At 34.8% G+C, this 15,427-nt stretch overlaps 2 protein-coding genes across 2 annotated transcripts; both read left to right on the forward strand.

The window, feature by feature from the left end:
- The first annotated feature begins 52 nt into the window (after nt 1–52).
- Nucleotides 53–7,150, forward strand: LOC135131775 (juvenile hormone esterase-like). Its single transcript, XM_064059622.1, has 6 exons — nt 53–193; nt 241–381; nt 5,538–6,071; nt 6,120–6,452; nt 6,500–6,647; nt 6,706–7,150. Exons 1-6 carry the CDS (start codon nt 53–55, stop codon nt 7,026–7,028), a joined length of 1,620 nt encoding a protein of 539 aa, XP_063915692.1. The 3' UTR covers nt 7,029–7,150.
- Nucleotides 7,151–13,154: 6,004 nt separating this feature from the next.
- LOC135131776 (cytochrome P450 306a1-like) lies at nt 13,155–14,880 on the forward strand. The gene is made up of 5 exons (XM_064059623.1): nt 13,155–13,464; nt 13,520–13,665; nt 13,721–13,923; nt 13,970–14,592; nt 14,642–14,880. The coding sequence occupies exons 1-5, from the start codon at nt 13,155–13,157 to the stop codon at nt 14,815–14,817; spliced, it is 1,458 nt and encodes a 485-aa protein (XP_063915693.1). The 3' UTR covers nt 14,818–14,880.
- The last annotated feature ends 547 nt before the right edge of the window (nt 14,881–15,427 follow it).

Genomic DNA, 15,427 nt, shown 5'->3' on the forward strand with positions numbered 1-15,427 from the left:
TACTGGGTGGTATTTAAATGAAGCAGCCCTTGACAATTTTTAGTTGGGTGAAATGTCCAAGCCGGCGCCTGTGGTGACCATCAGTCAAGGGACCCTGAGGGGTTCCAGTGGTGTGGATATTCGCAGGAACACGTTTTGTAAGTTCCTGGGGATTCCGTACGCTAAGCCGCCTCTGGGGAGTTTGAGGTTTAAGGTAAATGTGGTGGTGTTGGTTGCGTTTTGGGTGATGGGTGATTTCAGGCGCCTTTGCCTCCGGAGAGGTGGGTGGGTGTGCTGGATGCTACGAAGGAGGGGGATCCCTGCTACCAGAGGGACTTTTTGAGGAATAAGGCCATTACTGGGAGCGAGAATTGCCTGGTTTTGAATGTTTATACGAAAAAGGTTAGTAGTAGGGTTATCACACGTGGCTAGATTATGAGATTTGGTTGGGTAATTTTAGCCTTTGGGAGTTTGGACTTTTATTAATTTGGCGTAATTGCTACACGATTATTTATTAGATCCACGTGCGAGTGAGTTCGCTTTTTTTTAATCTTGGTACTTGAATCTGATAAGTGTTTGTGGCAATTAACGTCGAGTGTTGCTTATCATTACTCACGTGTGCACTTTTTTTTAATAACTTTGTTTGTTCATTTTCATTTTTTGGTTCTTCACATTCTCGAACTTTCACTATTAGAGTTTTTTGACTTTTCAATTTTGACGATTTTATACTTTTGGAATTTACAATTTTTGGGTTTTCCAATTTTTCGATTCTATTCGTTTTTTCTTCTTTCCAATTTTGCGAGTCATTAAATTTTCGACTTTTAGTTTTTCAGTATTTCAGTTTTCCATTTCCTCATTTCTTCGATTTTCGATTTTTCGATTCTCCACTTTTTCGATTTTTTTTTTTCGTTTTTTTTTAGTTTTTTAGTATGTATTTAATATTTCGATTTTTGAATTTTTCGAATCAAAATCAGTGAAATTGCACAACTGTGAAATTAAAAAATCAAACACGGAAAAACGAAAAAGTGAAAACTGAAAAATCTAAAAATTGGAAATCCGAAAAAAAGTCGAAAAATCGAAACAGATAAATCCAGAAACTGAAATGTTAAAAAAAGGGAAATTGAAAACTTGAATAATCGAGAAATTTAAAAATGGAAAAGTCGAAAAACTTACAATTTAAATAATAGAAAAAAATTGAAAAATTGAAATTTGAAATACTGAAAAATTGAAGAATGGGTAATTTAAAATAAAAAAAATTTAAATATGTATCGAAAAACTCAAGAATCGAAAAATTGAAAAACCGAAACATCAAAATATCGAAAAATTAAAATTCAAAATTGAAAACTTGAAAAATCGAAAAACCTAAAAATCGAAAAGTCGAAGAATGTACAATTTAAAAAATCAAAAAATTTGAAAAAAAAATTGAAAATAGAAATTTTGGAAAACTGAAAAATTGAGGAATGGAAAAATTTTGAATTAAAAAAATTAAAACATCGAAAAACTGAAAAAATCGAAACAAAAAAATCGAAAAATTAAAATTAAAATTGAAAACTTGAAAAATCGAAAAACTTAAAAATAGAAAAGTCGAAAAATGTACAATTTATAAAATCGAAGAAAATTGAAAACTAGAAATTTCGAAAAACTGTAAAATTGAGGAATGGAAAAATTTAAAATTAAAAAATCGAAAAATTGAAAAACCGAAACATCAAAATATCAAAAAATTTAAATTCAAAATTGAAAACTTGAAAACTCGAAAAATCTAAAAATAGAAAAGTCCAAAAATGTACAATTTAAAAAATCGAAAAATTTGAAAAAAGAAAATTGAAAAATAAAAATTTTGAAAAACTGAAAAATTGAGGAATGGAAAAATTTTAAATTAAAAAAATTAAAATATCGAAAAACTCAAGAATCGAAAAACTGAAAAAATCGAAACATTAAGAAATCGAAAAATTAAAATTAAAATTGAAAACTTGAAAAATCGAAAAACCTAAAAATCGGAAATTCGAAAAACGTACAATTTATAAAATCGAAAAAAATTGAAAAATAGAAATTTCGAAAAACTGTAAAATTGAAGACTGGAAAAATTTAAAATTAATAAAGTTAAATTTTCGAAAAACTCAAGAATTGAAAAATTGAAAAAATCGAAACATAAAAAGTTGAAAAATTAAAATTAAAAATCGAAAACATGAAGAATAAAAAAACCCAAAAATCGAAAAGTTGAAAAATGTACAAATTATAAAATCGGAAAACTTGAAAAACAAACTGAAAAATAAAAAATTTAAGATCTGAAAAACTGAAAATAGAAATTTCGAAAAGCTGAAAAATTGAGAAATGGGAAATTTTAAAATTAAAAAAATTAAAATATCGAAAAACGAGAATCGAAAAATTTTTCGATTTTCGAAAAATCGAAAAGTCGGAAAACGCACAATAAAAAAATTCGAAAAAATTAAAAAAAAAGAACTTTCGAAAAACTGTAAAATTGGGGAATGGGAAAATTTGAAATTAAAACAATTAAAAAATCGGTAACTGCAAGAATAGAAAACTTGAAAAATCGAAAAACCTAAAAATCGAAAAGTCGAAAAATGTACAATTTAAAAAATCGAAAATTTTGAAAAAAAAATTGAAAAATAAGAATTTTGAAAAACTGAAAAATTGAATGGAAAATTTTTAAATTAAAAAAATCAAAATATCGAACAACTCAAGAATCCAAAAACTCGAGAATCGAAAAACTGAATAAATCGAAACAAAGAAATCGAAAAATAAAAATTAAAATTGAAAACTTGAAAAATCGAAAAACCTAAAACTCGGAAATTCGAAAAATGTACAATTTATAAACTTGAAAAAAATTGAAAAATAGAAATTTCGAAAAACTGTTTTGGGGAATGGGAAAATTTAAAATTAAAACAATTAAAAAATCGGTAACTGCAAGAATCGAAAACTTGTAAAATCGAAAAACCCAAAAATCGAAAAGTCGAAAAATGTACAATTCAAAAAATCAAAAAAATTGAAAAACAAACTGAAAAATAAAAATTCCAAAATTGGACAAATTGAAAAATGAAATTTCGAAAAACTGAAAAATTGAGGAATGGAAAAATTTTAAATTAAAAAAATCACAATATCGAAAAACTCAATCTAAAAATTGAAAAACCGAAAAATCAAAATATCGAAAAATTAAAATAAAAATCGAAAACTTGAAAATCGAAAAGTCGAAAAATGTACAATTTAACAAATCGAAAAAATTGAAAAACAAATTGAAAAATAAAAATTGAAAAATTCGAAGAATTGAAAAATTGAAATTTAGAAAAACTGAAAAATTGAGGAATTGAGAAATTTAAAAATAAAATATGGAAAAATTGAAAAATTGAAAAATAAAAATAAACGTCGGAAGCTTGAAAAAACAAAAAACATAAAAATCGAGAAAAGTCGAAATAAGTACATTTAAAAAAAAAGAAAAAATTGAAAAGTAAACTGAATAATAAAAATTTAAAAATTCAAAAAATTGTAAAATAGAAATTTCGAAAAATTGATGAATGGCGGAACATTTAAAAATTAAAAATCGAAAAGCCGGAAAATCGGAAAATTTTTCGGTCAACTGAAAAATCGGAAAATTAAAGATTCGAAAAAGTGAAAAATCGAGAAGTTGAAAAAGTCCAAGACTGAAATGAAGAAAATTAGGAAAAAAATCTGAAAGCCGAAACGTCGAAAAATCGAAACATTAAAGAATCGAAAAATTAAAATATCGACAGAAACTGAAATCTTGAAAAAAGGAAAATTGAAAACTCGAAAAATTGAGAAATTGCAATTTAAAAGATCGAAGAAATTGAAAAAACAAACCGAAAAATCAAAATTTAAAAATTCGAAAAGTTGCCAAATAGAAATTTCGAAAAACTGAAGAATGGAAAATTTAAAAATCGAGAAATCAAAACATCTCAAAAAAAAAGAGAATTGAAAAATCGAAAATTTAAAAATCCAAAAGCCGAAAAGTCGGAAAATCCAAAAATTGAGAGTTGAAAAAATTGAAAACTCGGAAAATTGAAGAGTCGAAAGAAAAACTGAAAAATGGAGAAGTTGAATAAGTCCAAGACTGAAATGAAAAAAAAAAAGTGGGAAAAAATGTAAAACCCGAAAAGTAAAAAAATCGAAATATCGAAATAATTATTGAGAAACTTAAAAATTGAATAAACGAAATATCTATTGTGCTGAAATATTGAAAATTAATGAAACTGAAATTGAATAATCGAAGATTGAAAATTTGAAAAAGTGAATAAACGAAAATTGTGCAATTTAAAGAAACATTGAGAAAATAAAAGAAATGAAAAAACGATATAAAATCGGGAAAATGCAAAACAAAAATCAAGAACTTGAAAAATTGAGGAAGCGATAAATTAAAAAATCGTAAAATTAAAAAAAGATAAAGTGAAAATTCAAAAAAATGAAAAATTGTAAGATCGACAAATTGTTAAGCAGAAAAATTGCAGAAAAATTGAAAGAATTGAAGTTGAAAAAATGAAAATTTATAATTTTTCGTTTTTCCGGAATTTTAAGTTTTTCAATTTTTGGTTTTTCAGTGTTTCAATTTTTCGTTTCTTCAGTTCTTCGATTTTCGGTTTTTCGATTTAGGAATTTTGCAACATTTCAAATAAAAAAAATAAAATGAAAACCAAAACCTAAAAAATACTAAAATGTAAATCTAGAACTTGAAAATTTGAAGAAACGAAGTATTCGAAAATCGAAAGATTAAAAATTGAGAAACTTAAAATCGAAGGAGACTGAAAATTTGAAAAATTAAAAAAACGAAAAATTGTGATATAAAATCGGGAAAAAGAAAATTAAAAATCGGGAAAATAAAAAATAAATTAATCAATTCAGTTAAATTGAGAAACTGAAAAATCGAAAAATGAAAAACTATAATTTCAATTAATTTCAAAAAGTCCAAAATCGAAAAAATGAAAATCGAAAAATTGAAAAGTTTGGAAGTAGAGAAACTGAAAAAATTAAAGTTGAAAAATCGAATAAAAAAATTGAAACGGTAATAATGAAAAATGGAAAAATTGAAAAATTAAAAACAATGAAAAAACAAAACACTCTAATATCAAAAAATTGTAAAATCGAACGAAAAAGAAAAACGAAAAATCGTGTTGTACAATTTTGATTTTTTCCCCAAAAGTCTGGGTGTCTAGGGTGTCTGATTTTATAAATTTAAAATAAAAATTATTATTTTTAATTTTGGAGATTTTTTGTTTTAAACTGTACTTTGGAAAGATGAGGATGACGTCATAAACAACTGGATGTACTTTGTATCGTGGAATGATTTTTATATTGACCTCGTAGCAAAAATTACAAACCATTAATTAAAGGTCAGTAGATCATAATAATTAGTGACTAACTTTTTTATCATAATTGATTTCAATTATTATTATCGTGACTCGATATCAAGATCAAATGTTGCAATCTTAAGGGTTTAATCTGACTGTATTACAAAATGCATTTTTTGTAGACATTCTAAATTATCTACTATTTTAATTATCGTCTTAAACCGATTAAAAATTGTCTTCCAGCTACCAAAACCCGGCGACGACCTCCGCCCCGTCCTCTTCTGGATCCACGGCGGCGGCTACGTCTTCGGCTCCGGAAGTCAAATAATGTACGGCCCTGACTTCCTCGTCACCGAAAACGTGGTCCTAGTCACCATAAACTACCGCCTCGGACTCTTAGGCTTCCTCAGCTTCGAAGACCCCTCCTTGGACATCCCCGGCAACGCCGCCCTCAAAGACCAAGTCATGGCCTTGAAATGGGTGCAAAAGAACATCTCCAAATTCGGCGGCGACCCCAACAACGTCACCATCTTCGGCGAAAGCGCTGGCGGGGCCTTCGTCCACCTCCTCATGCTGTCCCCCATGAGCAGAGGGCTTTTCCACAAAGCGATCGCCCAGAGCGGGTGCGCCCTAAACCCATGGGTGCGCGGGGTCAGAGGCTGCCACGTGGTAGCAGAAGCCATGGGTCTGCACGAGGCGGACGATCGTACCGTTTACAACGCCCTAATGCAGAAAACAGCCCAAGGGATTTTCGAGATCCAGGAGAAGATTCGAGATGTGGGTACGAGTGATGGGTGTGTAGCTGTCTAGATTGTGTGTTTGTAGAGGTTGTTGGCGAGCGAACTCAAACCATTTGGGGTTGTCATTGAGAAAAATTCAAGGGAAGCGTTTCTGGAGAAGGAACCTTTAGCTATGGTGTTAGCGGGGGATTTTGCTCGGGTGCCGCTGATGATGGGGTACACTGTGAATGAAGGTACTGCTTATGAGCTCTTCAAGAAACCGGAGCTTCCCGAGATGCCGCCTATTGAAAGTACCATTCCGTGGTACTTCGGGTATGACAATGACTCTCCTGAAGCACAGGTTGTGGCTGACAAGATCAAGGATTTTTACTTTGAGGGGAAAGAATATTCGAAGAAGACTCAATCCGAGAAGTTTACTGTAAGTACCGATGGTAGTACTTGTCGTGACTAAAAATACACTTGTAGCTTCTGACGGACGCCCACTTCTTACATGGTCTCTACGTGACGGTTATCAGTCACATCAACCACGCCAAATCGCCTCTCTATCTGTATAAACTCGTTCTAGAAACGAAGCTAAACTTCTTCAAAAATCTCCTAGATATTAAAGTACCTGGTAGGAACTTTTTTCGTTTGAATTATATAAATATTTTTTTGGTTTGCGTGGGTTTTAGGGCCGTACCACTGCGACGAAATCGGTTACCTGTTCAAAAATTTTACCACTCCAGTCATACGAACGGGAAGTGTCGAAGACATCTCTCTTCGGAAATTTCTGAGATTGTGGTCAAACTTTGCCAAGTTTGGGAATCCCACCCCCGAGGAGTACGACCCGTTGCTGCAGAGCGAATGGAAGCCAGTGACGGACACGAATCTTGATTTTCTCTACATTGGAAAGACTTTAACCCAGATGTCGAATCCCGATTCGGAAAGAATCAGCTTCTGGAAACAGCTGTTTAGCGACAGTCCAGCGGGAAAAATTGCCAATGGTTCTTTATGAATTTTTTTAGTATACATTTTGTACCAATTCTCGTTTAATGTGTTGCCTAACCATTTTATTTCGATGAAGTGGATACGATAAATTTTTATGTTGTAAAATAAATTAGATTAGATCTAAACAAACTGATATTTTTAATGTTTCTTAAATTTTATAAAATAAGATACTCCTATAATTGTGACGTATGAATGTTTGAGTTTTACCTTCCATGAACTTCCCTCGCTCCTGAAGTGGAATGAAACATATCCAGCGTTTGCGAAAAATTATAAAATTTGATTTTGCTCGACTAGGAACCGCGCCCTCCGCTACTGCCACGTGTTTCTGTGTGAGTTAGTAGTTTCACTGAAAGTAGCAAACACGTCAGATGTCCTCCATTTCCACTGTTTTATCGTACAATAGAATTTCTTGTCGAATTTTATTTTACACGTCATGGTACTGATATATAAATAACAGTGTCCAACGTAAGGTGGTTATGACACTTTCCGTCCTTCGTCATTTTCGTCTTTTTGTTACTTCGTCCTTCGTCCTTTTCGTCCTTTTCCTCCTTCGTCCTTTTCGTCTTCGTTCTCTTCGTCCTTCGTTCTTTTCGTCCTTCATCCTTTTCGTCCTTCATACTTTTCGTCCTTTTTTTCCTTCGTCCTTTTCGTCCTTCGTCCTTATCGCTCGTTTCTTCCTTCGTCCTTATCGCTCGTTTCTTCATTCGTCCTTTTCGTCCTTCGGCCTTTTTCGTGCTTCGTTCTTTTCGTCCTTCGTCCTTTTGGTCCTTCGTCCTTTTCGTCCTTCGTCCTTTTCGTCCTTCGTCCTTTTCGTCTTTCGTCCTTTTCGTCTTTCGTCCTTTTCATCTTTCGTCCTTTTCAACCTTCGTCCTGTTCGTCCTTCGTCCTTTTCGTCTTTCGTTCTTTTCGTCTTTCGTCCTTTTCGACCTTCGTCTTTTTTCGTTCTTCGTCCTTTTCGTCCTTCGTCCTTTTCGTCCTTTTCTTCCGTCGTCCTTTTCGTCCTTCGTCCTTTTCGTCCTTTTTCGTCCTCGTCCTTTTCGTCCTTTTTCGTCGTTTTGGTCCTTTTTCGTCCTTTTCGTCCTTCGTCCTTTTCGTCCTTTTGGGTTCTCTTTCGTCCTTATCGTCCTTTCTTGTCCTTTCGGTCCTTCTTCGCCCTTTTCGTCCTTTTTCATCATGTTGGTCCATTTTCGTCCTTTTTGTCCTTTTTCATCCTTTTTGTCTTTTACGCTTCTTTTGGTCCTTTTGGTCCTTTTTCATCCATTTCCTCATTTTTCGTCCATTTCGTCCTTTTTCGTCCTTTTGGTCCATTTTCGTGTTTTTCGTCCTTTTTCGTCATTTTTGTCCTTCTTCGTCCTTTTCGTCCTTTTTCGTCCTTTTGGTCCTTTTTGGTCCTTTTCGTCCTTTTTCGCCCCTTTTGGTCCTTTTTCGTTCATTTCGTCCTATTTTATCACTTTGGTCCTTTTTCGTCCTTTTGGTCCTTTTTCGTCCTTTTCGTCCTTTTTCGCCCCTTTTGGCCCTTTTTCGTCCATTTCGTCTTATTTTGTCACTTTGGTCCTTTTTCGTCCTTTTGGTCCTTTTTCGTCATTTTTCGTCCTTTTCGTCCTTTCTCGTCATTTTTCGTCTTTTATCGTCCTTTTCGTCCTTTATTGTCCTCTTCGTATTTTTCGTCATTTTTCGTCCTTTTCGTTTTTTTTTCGTCCTTCGTGGTTTTCGTCCTTTTCGTCCTTCATGTTCTTTTCATCCTTTTTCGTCCTTCATTGTCCTTTTCGTCCTCTTTCGTCTGTTTTCGTCCTTTTCCTCGCGGTTCGTCCTCTTTCGTCCTTTATTGCCCTGTTTCGTCCATTTTCGTCGTTATCCTCCTATTTCGTCCTTTTTGGTCTGTATTCGTCCTTTGTCGTCCATTTTCGTCTTTTTTCGTCCTTTTCGTCTTTTTTTGTCCTTTATTGTCCTTTTTGTCCTTTTTTCGTCTTTTTTCGTCTTTTTCGTTTTTTTTTGTCCTTCTTCGTCCTTTTTTTTCCTTTTAGTCCTTTTTCGTCCTTTATTGATCTTTTCGTCCTGTGCTGTCCTTTTTCGTCCTTGTTCGTTCTTTTTCGTCCTTCTTCGTCCCTCATTGTCCTTGTCGTCTTTGATCGTCCTTTTTCGTCCTTTCTCGTCATTTCTCGTCTTTTTCGTTTTTCTTCGTTCTTTTCGTCCTGTTTCGTCCTTCTTCGTCTTTTATCGTCCTTTTTGTGCTTTTTCGTCCTTTTCGTCGTCTTTCGTCCTTCTTCGTAGTTTTCGTCCTTTTCGTCTTTTTCCGTCCTTTTTTGTCCTTCATGTCCTTTTCGTCCTTTTTGGTCCTTCATTGTCCTTTTCGTCCTTTTTCGTCCCTTTTCGTCCTTGTCCTCTCGGTTCGTCCTTTTTCGTCCTTTGCGTCCTTTTTCGTTCTTCTTCGTCCTTTTCGTCTTTTTTCGTCCTTTTCCGTCCTTTTTTGTCCTTTATTGTCCTTTTCGTCCTTTTTCGTCTTTTTCGTAATTTTTCATCCTTTTCGTCCTTCTTCGTCTTTTATAGCCCTTTTTCGTCCTTTTTCGTCCATTTTCGTCCATTTTCGTCCTTTGTTGTTCTTTTTCGTCCTTCGTCCTTTTCGTCTTTCGTCCTTTTCCTCCTTCGTCCCTTGCATCCTTCGTCCTATTCGTTCTTCGTCCTTTTCGTCCTTTGTCCTTTCCGTCCTTCGTCCTTTTGGTCTTTCGTCCTTTTTCGTCCTTTTCGTACTTTTTCGTCCTTATTGGTCCTTTTGGTCCTTTTTCGCCCTTTTCGTCCTTTTTCGTCATTTTGGTCCCTTTTCGTCATTTTGGTCCTTTTTCGTATTTTTGGTCCTTTTTCGTAATTTTTGTTCTTTTCGTTATTTTCGTCCTTTTGGTAGTTTTTCGTCCTTTTCGTCCTTTTTCGCCCTTTTTGTCCCTTTTGGTCCTTTTTCATCCATTACGTCCTTTTTCGTCCATTTCGTCCTTATTCGTCCATTTCGTCCTTTTTCGTCTTTTTTCGTGCTTTTCCTCCCGTTTCGTCCTTTTTCGTCCTTTGTCGTCATTTTTCGCCCTTTTCGTTCTTTTTCATTTTGGCTCTTTTTCGTCTTTTTGGTTGTTTTTTCATATTTTTGGTCCTTTTTCGTTCTTTTCGTCATTTTATTCCTTTTTCGTCCTTTTCGTACTTTTCGTCCTTTTCGTCCTTTTTCATCCTTTTTGGTCCTTTTGGTTCTTTTTCGTCCATTTCGTCCTTTTTCGTCCTTTTCGTCCTTTTTCGGCATTTTGGTCCTTTTTCGTCCTTTTGGTCCTTTTTCGTATGTTTGGTCCTTTTTCGTCCTCTTCGTTATTTTCGTCCTTTTTCGTCATTTTGGTCCTTTTTCGTCCTTTTTTGTTCTTTTTCGCCCTTCCCCTCCCGTTTCGTTCTTTTTCGTCCTTTGCCGTCCTTTTTGTCCTCTGTCCTTTCCGTCCTTCGTCCTTTTTGTCCTTCGTCCTTTCGTATTTCGTCCTTTTGGTCTTTCGTCCTTCGTCCTTTCTGTCCTTCGTCCTTTTTGTTCTTCGTCCTTTTCGTCCTTTGCATCCTTTGTCCTATTCGTTCTTCATCCTTTTCGTTTTTTGTCCTTCGGCTTTTGCTTCCTTTCACCCGGAGATCCTTTCAAATTACTTCAAAAACAAGACAAGGGATGTTCTGTGGAATTGAGTATTCCGATGTTTTGAGGATTATGTTGTTTTGAGGATTTGAGATTCTGATGTTTTGATGATTGGAGGATTATGGTGTTCTGAGGATTTGAGGATAACGATGTTTTGTGGATTTGAGGATTATGGTGGTTTGGGGATTTGAGGTTTACGATATTTGAAGGATTTGAGAATTATTGTGTTCTGAGAATTTGAGGATTACGATGTTTTGAGGATTTAAGAATTATGAAGTTTTGAGGATTGAGGATTATGGTGTTCTGAGAATTTGAGGATTACGATGTTTTAAGGATTTGATGAGGATTATGAAGCTTTGAAGATTTGACGATTATGGTGTTCTGAAGATTTGATGATTTTGATGTTCTGAGGATTTGATGCTTTTGGTGTTCTGAGGATATGAAGATTAAGGTGTTCTGAGAATTTGAGGATTATGGTGTTCTGAAAAATTGAGGATTATGATGTTTTGCAGATTTGAGGATAACAACTTTCTGAGGATTTGAGGATTACGATATTTTGTAGATTTAAGGATAATGAAGTTTTGAGGATTTGAGACTTAAGGTGTTCTGGGATTTGAGAATTTCGGTGTTTTGTAGATTTAAGGAAAATGAAGTTGTGAGGATTTGAGGATAATGGTGATTTGGGGATTTAAGGTTTACCATATTATGAGGATTTGAGGATTATTGTGTTCTGAGGATTTAAGGGTTACGATGTTTTGACGATTTGAGAGTTATGGAGTTCTGAGGATTTGAGGATAACGATGTTTTGAGGATTTGACAATCACGACGTTTTGAGGATTTAAGAATTATGAAGTTTTGAGGATTTGAGGATTATGGTGTTCTGGGGATTTGAGGATTATAAAGTTTTGAAGATTTTAGGATTATGGTGTTCTGAGAATTTGAGGATTTCGGTGTTCTGAGGATTTGAGGATTACGGTGTTTTGGGGATTTTAGGATCATGGTGTTCTGAGGATTTGAGGAGTAGGGAGTTGTGAGAATTTGAGGATAACGATGTTTTGAGGATTTCAGGATAATGGTGTTTGACGTTTTGAAGATTATGGTGTTTTGAAGCTGGTGAGCTTCCCGAGATGCCGCTTATTGAAAGTACCATTCCGTGGTACTTCGGGTATGACAATGACTCTCCTGAAGCACAGGTTGTGGCTGACAAGATCAAAGATTTTTACTTTGAGGGGAAAGAATATTCGAAGAAGACTCAATCCGAGAAGTTTACTGTAAGTACCGCAGGTGGTACTTGTCGTGACTAAAAATACACTTGTAGCTTCTGACGGACGCCCACTTCTTACACGGTCTCTACGTGACGGTCATCAGTCACATCAACCACGCCAAATCGCCCCTCTTTCTCTATAAACTCGTTCTAGAAACGGAGCTAAACTTCTTCAAAAATCTCCTAGATATTAAAGTACCTGGTAGGAACTTTTTTCGCTTGAATTATATAAATATTTGTTTGGTTTGCGTGCGTTTTAGGGCCGTACCACTGCGACGAAATCGGTTACCTGTTCAAAAATTTTACCACTCCAGTCATACGAACGGGAAGTGTCGAAGACATCTCTCTTCGGAAATTTCTGAGATTGTGGTCAAACTTTGCCAAGTTTGGGAATCCCACCCCCGAGGAGTACGACCCGTTGCTGCAGAGCGAATGGAAGCCTGTGACGGACACAAATCTCGATTTTCTCTACATTGGAAAGACTTTAACCCAGATGTCGAATCCTGATTCGGAAAGAATCAGCTTCTGGAAACAGCTGTTTAGCGACAGTCCAGCGGGAAAAATCGCCAATGGATCTTTATGAATTTTTTCAGTATACATTTTGTACCAATTCTCATTTAATGTGTTGCCTAACCATTTTATTTCGATGAAGTGGATACGATAAATTTTTATGTTGTAAAATAAATTAGATTAGATCTAAACAAACTGATATTTTAAATATGTTTCTTAAATTTTATAAAATAAGATACTCCTATACTTGTGATGTATGAATGTTTGAGTTTTACCTTCCATGAACTTCCCTCGCTCCTGAAGTGCAATGAAACATATCCAGCGTTTTCGAAAAATTATAAAATTTGATTTCGCTCGACTAGGAACCGCGCCCTCCGCTTCTGGCACGTGTTTCTGTGTTCGTTAGTATTTTTTTTTGCTTTTTTTGAAAATCAAGGACAGCCTTGGAGACAGGTTTAAAAACAAATCGTTTATGGTGTTTTACATTGTATTTGTTTATGTTCAAGCAAGCGTGGACTGTGTTCTACTTCCTTTGTGATTTATAGAGCTGATATTCTTGTAAAGTCGCGACTTTAATTAATCATTACATTTGTTTTTGACTGTACTGCATTTAAAAAACCAGTCAGTGCAATTTTAGTCATTTCCAAACCAAAAACGTAAGTGAACGGACTATAAACTTTGACAATTAAATTAAATTTTGAAAACTATTTTAGATGATTTTGGCTGCCCTAGCTATACTAGTTTTGACTATCGTCTTATATATCTACTACGACAACCGAAACCATCTCCCAGGACCATGGAATCTACCAATAATAGGTTACTTACATAAGTTGGACCCAGTGTCACCCCATTTGACTTTGACCAAACTTGCCCAAAAATATGGGCCAATTTTTCAAATCAAACTAGGTTTACTGAACATTGCAGTGGTTTCTGACGCAAAATTGCTGAACAAAATTTTGCTCAAAGACGAAACTTTGGGAAGACCGCCACTTTTTATGATGGGTGTGTTGTGTGGTGGCAAAGGTACCACATAAAACGTAAAAATACCAATTTTTTTCACTTGTCCTTTTCTTGATAGGGTTAGCATACGCCCCCTTCAGTCTGTGGAAGGATCAACGTAAATTCACTATCAACTTTTTAAAACTAGTTGGAGCCACAAAATTTTCACCAGTCAGAAAACAATTAGAAGATGTTATAAAGAATTATGCTGACGACTTTGTAGATGTAAGTTCGTTCCATTAAGGTAAATTGGTTTCATTATTTACTACTTTTTAACTAGTTTGTAGAGACTCGGGGTAACCACGTCACTCTAGACCCTTCAGAGGCTTTGGTACACTATATCACCAGCGTCGCTGGTACTTTACTCTTGGGCAAATCCTTTTCGCGTGATGACCAAGTTCGCAAAAGCTTGATGCACAATCTTGAGACAATATTGCAAGAAGCTCAGCTTGGAGGAACTCTAAACTTTTTACCATTTTTACGGTACGATGATAAACATTTTGCAAAACCGATGCAAGTGTTTTTTCAGGTTTTTGCCAAAATATAGGAAAACGTTAACCACTTTTAGCGACACGGTGGACAAAATTCGGGAATGTCTAACCGTCTACATTAACGAATACGAAAAGCCAATTTCTAGCGACTTTTCTGCTACGAATTTAATTGAAGCGTTTTTGTTGCAACGGTCTAAGGGAGGTCCACCCGAAATTTACAACATGGATCAACTCATTCACCTTTTGTTTGATATGTTTATTTCTAGTACCGAAACCACACTAACTTCGTTGAAATGGATCATTCTCTACTTAGCGCAGTACCAAGACGTCCAAGATAAAGTACGCAAAGAAATTGTAGATGTTTTACAAGAAAAAACACTGGAAATGAGTGACGTACCGAAACTCCCGTACACGCAAGCGGTACTTACTGAAGTATCCAGAATTAGGACTATAATACCGCTGGGTTTTCCCCACCTTGCTGATGAAGATGTGTACGTGGACGGCGTGAAAATCGACAAGGGGCAAATGATAATGCCGTTATTGTGGGCTATTCATATGGATCCTAGGGTTTGGGACCGGCCTGAAGAATTTCGCCCCGAGAGGTTTTTAGACGACGAGAAAAAATTTGTTTCCTCGGAGTTGATTCTTCCGTTTCAGTCTGGTAAATGAGTGGTTTGGAAGCGAGGGTGAAGTTAAGTGGTGTGTTTTAGGTAAAAGAATGTGCGTTGGATATGACTTGGCAAAAATGATGATGTACCTATTTGTCGCTGTTCTGGTCAAGAATTTCAAAGTTGAGCCGTGTGAATCCAGTCCTATCGATTTTTCAGGGGTTTGCGGGCTGTCGTTGGTGCCCAAACCGCAGAAAGTTGTTTTTGTGAAAATTTAAATGTGGAAACGGTTTTTGTAGTACATGTTGTAGTGATTTGGTTTAGTCTAGCAATTTGAAAAATCCAATACTTGAAATAAATTTAATGATGAAATGAATACTGGTTTTAAAATGTCCACCAAATAATATAGAGACATTAAAAGTGGAACAGTAGGGTGAATTTTTTTTAACAATAATGACTATTTATTTAACAAACTCATTACGCTAGATTTTCAAAATCAGTCTTATCTTAGCTATTAATAACCCCGCCCACCCACCCTCTCTTTCTTTACAGAGTATGTCATTACCAAAATCAGTTTTATCTTAGCAAGTTAGTAGTGATGACTAACTTTTACAAAATATGATCAAAATTAGGAAACATTAGGAACTTCCTTATAAAGACCTTTTTATTTATTTTATTAGAACTCCCGAAACCTCCGTACACAACGATTTGTTTTTCCAGGAAAAGAATTTCACGTCACTCTAAACACACTATATTTTTGGAATCAGTACGTCAAGATCTATAACCAAGAAATTTCTGATAATTTTGGACTATTTTTTCAAAAATGAAATTTTTCACTATGTACACCCCCCTTAAGACACTAACGGAGCTTCGAGTCATAAAACCTTT

The sequence above is a fragment of the Zophobas morio genome, unplaced genomic scaffold, assembly GCF_036711695.1.
Source record: "Zophobas morio isolate AGI-343-1 ecotype UQ-CSIRO unplaced genomic scaffold, CSIRO_AGI_Zmor_V1 ptg000021l, whole genome shotgun sequence".
Classification (NCBI taxonomy): Eukaryota; Metazoa; Arthropoda; class Insecta; order Coleoptera; family Tenebrionidae; genus Zophobas; species Zophobas morio.